At 52.8% G+C, this 10,745-nt stretch overlaps 1 protein-coding gene across 1 annotated transcript in view; it reads left to right on the plus strand.

The window, feature by feature from the left end:
- The window catches only part of ZNF185 (zinc finger protein 185 with LIM domain), a 47,781-nt gene extending 39,193 nt beyond the window's left edge, over window positions 1-8,588 (plus strand). Inside the window, exons 27-32 of the mRNA XM_064463458.1 lie at window positions 988-1,089; window positions 2,523-2,591; window positions 4,608-4,688; window positions 5,050-5,152; window positions 5,739-5,837; window positions 6,675-8,588. Of these exons, the coding sequence (XP_064319528.1) occupies window positions 988-1,089; window positions 2,523-2,591; window positions 4,608-4,688; window positions 5,050-5,152; window positions 5,739-5,837 (454 nt within the window). The 3' untranslated portion in view covers window positions 6,675-8,588. The remainder of the gene's footprint in view (window positions 1-987; window positions 1,090-2,522; window positions 2,592-4,607; window positions 4,689-5,049; window positions 5,153-5,738; window positions 5,838-6,674) is intronic.
- The last annotated feature ends 2,157 nt before the right edge of the window (window positions 8,589-10,745 follow it).

Genomic DNA, 10,745 nt, shown 5'->3' on the forward strand with positions numbered 1-10,745 from the left:
AGCAAAAGCTACCCAGCACAGGCTCTGTGATACACCCGTCTCTGGAGACTTTTCACCGTGTGGGGTGCCGGAACAGAGCGACAGAACGAAGGGCTGGTGCCTGGCTACCCTCCCTTGACCAGAAATCGGCCTTTGCAGAGGCTACAGAAAGAGAGACTTAAAGGCAAAGAGAGGTGTCGAGAGAGAAGATCACTGCCTCCAGAATGTCAGTGATTAAATGGCTGAACTGGTCCCAGAGCAAGGCTGTTGGAAGGGGTAGGAGGTATCCAATGTGGAATACCGTTACCCTGTGCTTTCTGCAGCCGCTCGTGGCAGCGTCAGTCCATCCACATGCAGCCTGACCCTGTACGGAGGCACCAGCGTAGGTCTGAGTGTTGGATCTGTAAAGGGGAGTATGTTGTGGGTGTGAACAGGAGGCACAAGATCCTTGGAGAGCCCAGGACTGGCTCCAGGCAAGATCAGCTTTATCCCTGCAAGGCAAACTTAACAGGTCTCATTGCTGAGTGGATAGGTAGAGCTGTTTTCCAAAGACATTTTAGTAGCCATAATTCTGCCGCCTTCTCCCTTCTGCAGCTTTTGAAATTATTAAATTGGGGATAATTATGTTGGACTTTGGCCAATACGTCCCCACTTCCTCTTCCCCTGCAATATGTCGTGTGCCGTTTCTCTCCAATGCTGCTGCCGTTCAGGCTACATGATTACTTGTGGTCTGTACTTACTTGAAGTTCTTGTTTGATCTTTTCCCCCGTGGCCCTGTAAAAGATACTTTTCCAAATCACTTCCCAGGGAAGCAGCGCTGTTATGGGGCAGCTGTAAAAAAAGAAATGAGCCTTTTTGGTCTGTGATAAAGAAGAACTAATCTGTATGGTTGAGGGCCTTAATATTGCACCCTCCTGAGAGCAGTGGTAGGTCTTCTCTTGGCTGCCAGCTTGGTTCGTGTCATGGCTCATGTTTCCAGTGCCCACAGACTTTCCTTTCTCTCGCCAGGCTTCTCTCAAGTTCGAGTGAGAGGATCTGCAGCCCGACTGCCACCTTACCGCACAACAGCCCGGCGGCCTCTGGGTACCAGCCCGATTCCAGCACTGCCGGGTAAAGAGCAGCGGGTGGTCGTGCAGCCATCCTGCTTGGTGGAGGCGAGCCAGGCTTTGCTGCTTGGCATGTGGGCCACGGGACATTTCTCAGCCACTGCCAGCTGAAAGCGCAGTCGTTGCCACCCAAGACAGAGATGTGGGCTGGGTACTTTCCTCCAGGTGCCTTTTTTTTAGAGACCGGGATGGAGCTCACGGTATGAGTTGTGTCTTTTCTCTTTACCGTGGCAAAATCATGAATCCTCGCTAACACCTGGTAGCTGGAGGGACACGACGGAGCTCCTCGTGCCATTCACACCCATCACAGGTGTGGGGCTCTTGGGAGACTCTGCCTTTCGTCAATTATGAGCAAACGAGCAGTCTACATAGAGCAAGTGTGGCGGGTTTTGGTGGGACTGGCGCAGGACTGTCGTGTGTTACAGAAGATAGCGTCCCGTCGCGGTGCAGCTGTCAACTCAGAGCAGTATCTGGGATTTGTGGTTTCCACGGGCTCCACCTCAGAGGTGAAAACTGCCTCACAGTTCTACATAATTTAGAGAGGAGTTTCAAGGTGGTGAGAAGTCAGCATGGGCTTTGATGGGCAATAATTGGGTCCTCCTGGCCTTGCCACAGCCTGCTTATCACAATACCTCTCTAACTTACTCACTCCTACCTGAAACACTTGACGTGGGAAGCACCTATGCTGAGTTAAAAAAAAAACAACAAAAAGCTTTTCTTTCCTTAGCTGTGACATGGCTTAGTTTGCTCATATAAGAAGAGAGGATTAATTGCAGCTTATAGGCAGCAACGAAAATGCACCATGGAGAAAGAGCCTGATTAGTTCATTTCATGGCTCTGGGAAGAGAGCCGGTGGGCACGGTGTGTGCCCTCGATCTGCGGCAGAGCTGTAGACAGACAGACAGATGGGGGCAGGTCATTTTGAAATCAGAATTTTAAAGAGGGAGGAATATGCAAGAAAGGTCGGCTCTGTCAGCAAAAACATCCCCAAAACGAACCCGGAGCAATTCATAATGGATGAAAACGCTGGAGATACTCCAGCGACAAAACAGTGACTGTGAGCAGCGCTGTGCCAGTAGGGTTTTAATGTTAACAGGCAGAACCCCAAGCTCTCTAAGTACTTATTGTGTGCATAATCCTGACAAGATTTGAAAAAGACTTATCCTTGCAAAACAGGGGATAACAGGATGAGAGAGTTACATTATCCATCCCATTCTTTTTAATTAACTTGATTTGTTTTGGTGGGTTAATTAGAGGGGCATATTAAGTGTTATTTAGCAACAATGCTCGATATTCAGTATTTCTTCAACACAACAGCGTCGCACTCTGTGCCTTTCCATGCACGCGTTACGTGTCCGAGTGCACACATGTGGTCCCTCGCGCCGTCTCTCATTAGCTCCGGCCTTTTCTAATGCAAACGCTTCTCATTCTGTCTAGAAAAGGGGTCCTCTTTGTGAAGGAGTACGTGAACAGCAGCGAATTATCAGCCTCCCCACGCTATGGCAGGTATGAGGAGTGTCCAGAGACAGTCACGCGTCTACATACGTGTGCGAAGCTGCGGCGTATGGCTTTGCCGGCTAACGCGCACCGAGCCAGCTCCCGAACCGGAGCCGTTAGCGCTGCATCAGCACGCCGTTGCGCCCGAGCTAATGGGCCCTGGAGGGATTATTACACTGGGTGGGCAGAGAGTTTTGCTGAGACAGCAGTGCTGCGTTGGTGACCCAGACGGACCCCAGCACCTCTGTCCCACAACTGCCTAGTGAAGGGTTAGACTCCCCCTCTAAGTGGGCTGGCCTCTAAGGTGGGTGATGGGATGGAAACACCACACTGCAGTTTTTCAGGCTGCATATTTGGCACTGTCAGGCTTCACTGTGCATTTGCACCTATAAATGATTGAAACTGGTGAGAAAAATGTGGAGGTTGAGGGTTCTCGCTTAAAAAAAAGTTGGTTTTGAGTTAGAAAAAGTTAAAAGATGCCATTTTCAAGCTTCAATCTTCAGTCTTTCGTAGTCGGCTCAAAGGTAACTAAGTAAAGCTACTCCAGATTGACACCAACGTGACTGAGAGCAGAGTTTGGCCCTATGTACATCGTGCTTACGTTGAGCTGGCAGCCAGTTAACACCCAGTTTGATGCCTCCCTGCTGGCATTTATCCTCCCTCAGTGCTGTGTTGGCTTTACTGCGGTAGCTGATTACAGACTCTATAAATCTCTAGCCTTTCCTATAGGTCGGCAGAGCAGATGTCAGCAACCAAAGATAAGCGTATTGCCGCGGCATCTAAAAACCACAGGCAAACAGAGGCAGAGAGGGAACGCTCAGCTAGGTGAGACTAAGGATGTGTTCTGTGCCTTTTGCTGCGTAATAGTTCAGGGTTTGGGAGTTCAGTAAGCAGCCGCTATTTATAGGGTCCATATGTAAACATCGGAACCCCCGTGAGGCCAGAGAAGTTTGACGGGCGCACTGGAGGCAGGGTTTCACAGGTTGCCTGTCCAGCAGACAGTGGAAACTACGTTGGTCCCCGTAGCCTGGGTGGCAGCCGGTGCATGCCCCAACCCCAGACCTCTGGGCGGCATGCCGTGGGCAGCGGAGCCAAGGCAGCCGTGGCTCTCACTGCCAGGGGAGCCCTTGCTCCCCCTCCTCCTCTCTCCTGCTCCCCTTCTTTTTATCCCTACTCCCAGCCCACGCAGTCTTGATTTTTCTGCTGTTTTACTGAGATAACCTGGCTCACAGAGGGGTCTGGTGGCTGGCAGGGACTGAGGGGGTGGGAGCATGTGGTTGGGAATACACTGGAGAAGGGAGGGAGCAGTATCTTTCCCTTTGCTTTGGCAAGGTTGTTAGGTCTTCTCAGCCCCCTCCTGAGCTGCATTTGACAGACCCTCGCATGGGAATAACAGCACTGGCTTCCTCACACCCCCTGCTCCTCCTCGCACGGAGGGGAGAGGGGGTAGAGCCTGCAGAGCAGGGCTGCTCTGTGCCTGTGCCACCCCCCTCGGCCTCAGGCTCAAAGGGACCCCATTTCAGGGCACGTGCCCCTGTTTCCCAGCCACGCTGCCCACATCCTGCCTCTCCCCATGGGGACAGCAGCAGCCAGCCACTTTTTTTCAGTGCTCTGAAGTCAGGCGCTGGGGTCACCAGCTCTTCGCCATCTCTGCTTGCCCTTGGAGGTGCCTACTGCTTGCAAACCTCCCCTGCCAGGCTGAGCCCAGAGCCGGCTCTGGGCCTGACCGGAGGCACAGTGATTGTGGGGCGGGGAGCAGGATATTGCCACCCCTGGGAGAATCTGCGGTGTGAACACAGCAAAGATGGGGCTGGTGCTGCTGACAGCCCTGCTCCGCCAGCCAGCGAGGCCCTCTGCGTTAGGGAAACACCTTTTCAGAGCTGGTTAGGAAGGACCAACCTTCTCTCCAAGGAACGAGCAGCTGGGATGTTGCAGTTAGGACTTTAGGTTAATGATTAATGATTCCCTCTGAGATGCTCTTCCCATATATCACTGCCAAGTGCTGATATTTCCTTCTGTCTCCAGTGGCAGCCTTGTGGATTTGACCGATTTGGACAGAGCAACCTACAGCCACCACAGCTACCTGTCCAGCGCTCCCCTGCAGAGGTAGGACAGTTCAGGGCTGCTCCTGGGGGTTTCAGTGAACTGTTAAACAGAAATGACTTTAAGGTTTTGCTTGTTTAGAATATCGGTATGTGTTTGGTGAAATAAGGGCCTGAAGCGTAAATGATCTTTGAAAAACACAGCGACGTTGACTTAAAAGATCTGTACTGCCCTGCTGTTGTGGTCTGTGCGCCCCTGGGGTAACACACGTCCCTCTGTACGGGCACTTGGCACAGACACGCACACGTAGAGCAGGTAGCTCACGGAGAGCGGCGCTGGTGATAAGGAAGAAACCTCTGGTACCAGCGCTGGGACTGGAACCAGCTTTTGTTCCTGAGGAATTCACTCTTCTGTTCCTTCGCAGGTCCAGTGAACCTGTTTGCAGTTACTGCGGCCGTGAGATCCGAGACTGCCCTAAGATCATAATAGAGCATCTTAACATCTGCTGCCACGAATACTGTTTCAGGGTAAAAAAAAGAAACCTTAACTACTGACTGCCTTCTGTGCGCTGCTGTGACATGGAGTGGTGGGAGGAGGAATCTTGGTGTAAATTCTGTCCTCAGGCTTTCGGAGTAATGTGAACAGTGGGTGCCAAATGCTTGCATCCACATCGAACAGAAAAAGTCATGCAGTCACGGGTGCTGGATGCATCCCCAAAAGTTTTTCAGCTCCTCAAATAAATGTGTATTAGAACAAGGAGAATCCTTTATTGTCATCTGATAGAGCAGCAGCACCCTCTTTCCTCATGTCCCCGGCCCTGTGGCAGACTCAGTGCTTTGTGGCCTTTGTGCCCCAGTGCAGGTCTTGCCGAATCCCTCAAACCTTGCAAAGTTTACAGGTGAAGCCTGTGGAAATGGTGAGTGTGGGAGGAGGAAGCCTGCCGTGGCATTTGTCTGTTGTAGCAAAGTTTAGCCTCAAACTAGGTCACTGCTTTGGCATCCTCACACCTTCATGAAATGATACAGGGACTGTTCCTTTCCCTGCCCCCTCCACGCTGCCGTTACTGTGTGGTGCTTTGGTTACTGTCCAACCACCTCGTTTTCCCTTTGGCAGTGCGGAATTTGCCACAAAGCGATGGGAGATCTTCTGGATAAAATATTCATCCACCGGGACATTGTCCACTGTGACAAGTGCTACGAGAAACTCTTCTAGGTGAGTGCTCCTTTACAGTGTCAGCATAAGCAGCCGGATGAGAGAGCTCATGTTTACTGAATGGAGAGCATTTAACCCTCACTTTTACTGAGTGACCCATATGGGGATTTTCCTGTGGCTTTTTAGTGGCAAGCAGTGACCCTTCTTGCAGAATTAGCTAGAAACATGCTAGAGCTGGTCCCGGGGGTCTCCGTTAGAGCCGGAATCTCTGACCATAATGTGATAAACAGGCTGTGTTAGCTTCACGTGGGGGGGGAGACAAGCAGACGGCTGCCTTGAGTGATGAGAGAAACATCCCTTAGAGGCTGCGAGTCCTCTCTGAAGGTAACTAAAGAGTTCCTCCTTGTGTCCTGGGCTAACCCGCTGCAGGGGGCTGGGTGCTGTTTGCAGCCTAACGTTCCTCCAGCACGGCGGCAGCATGTCAGTGGCAGGTGCGGTTACAGCTTCCTGTAAAGATCCTTTGAGATGAAAACCACTGGGAAAAGTAGAGAGCTGTATGTTCTGTTGACAAATCAACAAGGAAGAAGTTGGATACGGTTTTGTTTTGTCCAGTTATCCAGATGGGGCAGGAGTCACCACAGCGGCAACCAGAAGCCCTGCCTCTGCACTGAGATTATGAAGAGGCCTCTTTTCCTCCCTCTGCCTCGTGATGGAGAGAAGGAAAGGGGCACCTGTCTTGCTGCGTACACGGCTGCTTTGTTTGCCTCTTAATGCAATGTGACTGGCTAGCCTTTTTCGTCCCATTCCTGCGCGCTCATCTGCTCCAGTGACCTCTCCAGAGCAGCATTTTCAGTGGTTCCCAGCTCCTGTGTTCACCTTCTCTTCATTTGCTTGCAGGGTTTTGCAAAGCTGGAGAAGGCAGCCAGTGGGAAGTCCTCGGCAGCATGTACCGGAATATATCTAGCAGTTCCTGCAGAATTCCTGCTCCCCCGTGCCCTCAAGTTATTTTCCCTCTCACTGCCTCATCACAATGAAGAGTTCAGCATCCCCTAGTTTATGCTGTCAGTGGCACACAAGACGAGTGCCAATGTTAACAAGGCAGTGCCATCTACAAAGATAAGCGGGCTGATTTTCCAAAGGTGCTGAGCCCCTCTGCCTGCCTGTAACTTCACTGAGATTCCAGAGCGCTCCCTGCGCTGGAGGCCAGGCAGAGCTCCTTAGGTCCAAGCTAATTGTGAGAAATTCTGATGGTTGTTTTTTCCTTTCATTTCTGCGATCAGGCTGCAGCTTAGGGTGTGTGAGCTGGCACAAAGCAAGCAGATACAAGAAGTGTTAAACACTAAATCTGGATTCTTGGGAGGGTTTGAATTTAGTTCTTAGCAAAAGCCTGTTTCTGCTTCTCTCACCCCCCAAATTCTGCCTAGAAATAGCTTCTGCCCGATTTCCATTTGCCTTCCGTGGGCTTTCAGGAGCACTTGCAGACTCACTTTACTCTAATTGTGTGTCAGCTTTAATTTCCCTTTCCTGCCTGCTCCCTAGTGGATTGCTGCAGCAGCATGTGTGTCCGCTGTCTGGCTGGGAAGATAACACTCTTTTCACCTGGCAGTTTAACTCGGCCTCTGACGGGAGGCGTCTCGTGGCCGTACAAAAGATGCCAGAGAACAGGTATCTCAATTGCCTCTCCTGTCAGGGAGCACGGCTTGCCTGAGATCTGAATCTCTCCCCCTCACCAAGGCTTGCCGTAACGCCTCTCTTAGTGCTCTGAATTGTCGACGTCACGAATGCTCACTCACAAAATTGAACTTCTAGCAGATGCTGTACTTACTAAAAGTCAGAATCGCATCATTTTAGCCCTTAATTCGGCGGCTGAGAGGTTGGGAAAGCCGAATATTGAAACCTGGAAGTCAGCCTCTGTGCCTTAAAAGTACAGCTCTGACCGTGGCCACAGAGTTCCTGTTTTCTCCTTGAAAGCATTAGGAATGTCTGCACAGCCCCCGCGTCAGTTCTGTGCTCGCTCTTACATGGAAGTAGGTGATGGCAGACGCTCTAATGCAGACTATTGTTAGCTAGATAATTCTTTATGCGCTTAGCGATGGAAGCTGGCATGCGTGCCAAAGCTTAGCAAGTTAGTGTTTTACACCACAAGCGCTACTTAGCTTTTTTTAGGCCACTGTACCAGTTATTTAACCCAACTCTAGGCATGACCTCGGAAGCAACGCCGTGAGCAGAACTCCCGACTCCGCTGCCGGCAAGCCTCAGGCTGAGGCCTTCAAGCCGCGTCTGCGGCAGGGCTTTGGGCAGCTCCGTTCTGAGCGTGCGTGGTACAACCGGGGCCCAACAGCTCCCTGAAAACCCGGTAGTCACGAAGGCGTGATTTTCAAAAACGACTACCGATGGCGGCTGCCTATGTTTCTAAGTTATCAAGATGTTAAAGAGACGTTGCTTTCTGAACAGAAGAGGGTCACAAAGCATCTCATCTCCCCAAATCGCTCATTTCTAAAAACCACAACCAGTGGTTCCTTACTGGTACCTGCACCAGCGGGTGGTGAATGACTGGTAGGGCAGCTGTTTCACGCCTCATTGCGCCATGGTCACCGGGGGACTGTTAAAATACCGAAGGGCCTCTAACTACAGCTGCGCTTTGAGATGATCTGCGGGAATAACGTATCCACCGATCCCAGAGCTCCTGATGGGTGCGTGGCCTCGCGGGGAACAGGCTGTGTCCATCGTACGTTTTGCACTGTCGCTCCTCAGCACTGCGTCTCCCTGTAGCGATTGTTTAACCGCGGTATGCAGCCCTAATAAACAGTCCTAGCCCACGTGCAGCTTCCTCGCCTGCGTCGCCATGTAACGCGCTCCTCTTGGGTGCCCTTTGATCTCATGGCCTGTGCCTTTTTGTGTTGCTTCTCGGTGGCCCGTCAGTGCAGTCGCTGAATGCTTTGCTGGAGGACGTGGCACTGAGAGAGAAGTGGTACCAAGGAGAAGGGATATTCTCAAAGGAGGGGTCGGGTTCAGCAAACGGGCTCAGCAAATATGTCGATATTCTCCACACAATTTAAGCCTGGTTGCTCTGAAAACCTGCCGTTACCTGGGGAAAAGGGAGCCGCGACCCACAGCGCGCCATCCCAGGCGCCGCTGGCGGAGGTCGTGCCCATCCCTTCCGCACCCATTTCCCAGGATCCGGCTGAGGAGAACGGCCATCCCGCTGGCACCTGCGGGTAGCATCACCACAAAGGCTGCGGTGGCACTTCCCGCCCCACACACACAGACGTGTATCACCCAAAAGCAACCTGCAGCTGTTCTAAAAATAATATGCTTTCTTTCGGCCTGAGCATTGAAGAATTGCCGACCTACCCCTCCCTGCTCCACCCCCCTGCACAAAAAATGGATTATTTAAAGATGTAAATCCTCTCTTGTCCTGGTGTTCCCATGTATTTGTGGAGAAAGCGTCATCCACACGCAGATTTCTCCTACGTGACGGTTGATGTGTATTTTCAACCGACACAAAAGGAGATCTTGCATCACTAGGGATCCTGCTGCTTCAGGGCCAAACCTTGGCCAGATGATTTAATGTGAAATCACATAAATACATATAAAGGCTAAAGACGCAGTGCTAGTGACCGAGCAGGGGTGGGGGCACTGACGGCCCCCTGTGTTGGGGAACAACCTTCACGATTGCCAGCGCTAGACTTGGCGCTCAGGCCAACTTAGATGGAAAAATAGATTCTGCTTACAGCACTTGTCCTAGAGGGCTGCAATAAAATATCTTAAAGCTTATGGAAAGATACCAGAGGGTGTATTTAGGTCCAACATACACGTTCTGGAGGAGGATGTGAAAAGAGCGACGATGTCTTTATTGTCACCTGCTGAAAGTGTGTCCTGAAGAGACATTATGCTTACTGCCGCTCGGGGAGGTCCTGGCTTATCTTTATTTTGCACATTTCATAGAATCATAGAATCATTAAGGTTGGAAAAGACCTCTAAGATACTGAAGTCCAACCGCTAACCCAACACCCCCAGGATCATAAACCATGGCCCCAAGGGCCACGTCTACACAGTGTTTGAACCCCCCCAGGGATGGTGACTCCCCCACCTCTCTGGGCAGCCTGTGCCAGGGCCTGACCCCTCTGGCAGGGAAGGCATTTTCCCTCACACCCAACCTAAACCTCCCCTGACGCAGCCTGAGGCCGTTCCCTCTCGTCCTGTCCCTGGTGCCTTGGGAGCAGAGACCGACCCCCCCCTCACTCCAGCCCCTCTCAGGCAGCTGCAGAGAGCGAGAAGGGCTCCCCTCAGCCCCCTCTTCTCCAGGCTAAACCCCCCCAGCCCCCTCAGCCGCCCCCCAGCACACTTGTGCTCCAGACCCTGCCCCAGCCCCGCTGCCCTTCTCTGGACACGCTCCAGCCCCTCCAGGCCCTTCTTGTCCCGAGGGGCCCAAACCTGAGCCCAGCACTCGAGGTGGGGCCTCCCCAGGGCCGAGCACAGGGGCCCCATCCCTGCCCGGCTCCTGCTGGCCACACCAGTGCTGACACAAGCCCGGGGGCTGGTGGCCCCCTTGGCCACCCGGGCACTGCTGGCTCATGCCCAGCCGGCTGTCAGCCAGCACCCCCAGGGCCTTCTCCGCCGGGCACTTCCCAGCCCCTCTGCCCCAGGCCTGGGGCGCTGCCTGGGGTTGGTGTGACCCAAGGGCAGGACCCGGCACTGGGCCTTGTTAAACCTCACACAACTGGCCTCGGCCCATCGCTCCAGCCTGCCCAGGTCCCCCTGCAGAGCCTTCCTGCCCTCCAGCAGATCGACACTCCCGCCCAGCTTGGTGTCACCTGCGAACTCACTGAGGGCACATTTGATCCCCTCGCCCAGATCATTGATGAAGATACTAAACAGGGCCGGCCCCAGCGCTGAGCCCCGGGGAGCCCCGCTCGCGACCGGCCGCCAGCTGGGGTTAGCTCCGTCACCACGGCTCTAGTGGCT

Source organism: Phalacrocorax carbo, chromosome 11 (genome assembly GCF_963921805.1).
Source record: "Phalacrocorax carbo chromosome 11, bPhaCar2.1, whole genome shotgun sequence".
NCBI lineage: Eukaryota > Metazoa > Chordata > Aves > Suliformes > Phalacrocoracidae > Phalacrocorax > Phalacrocorax carbo.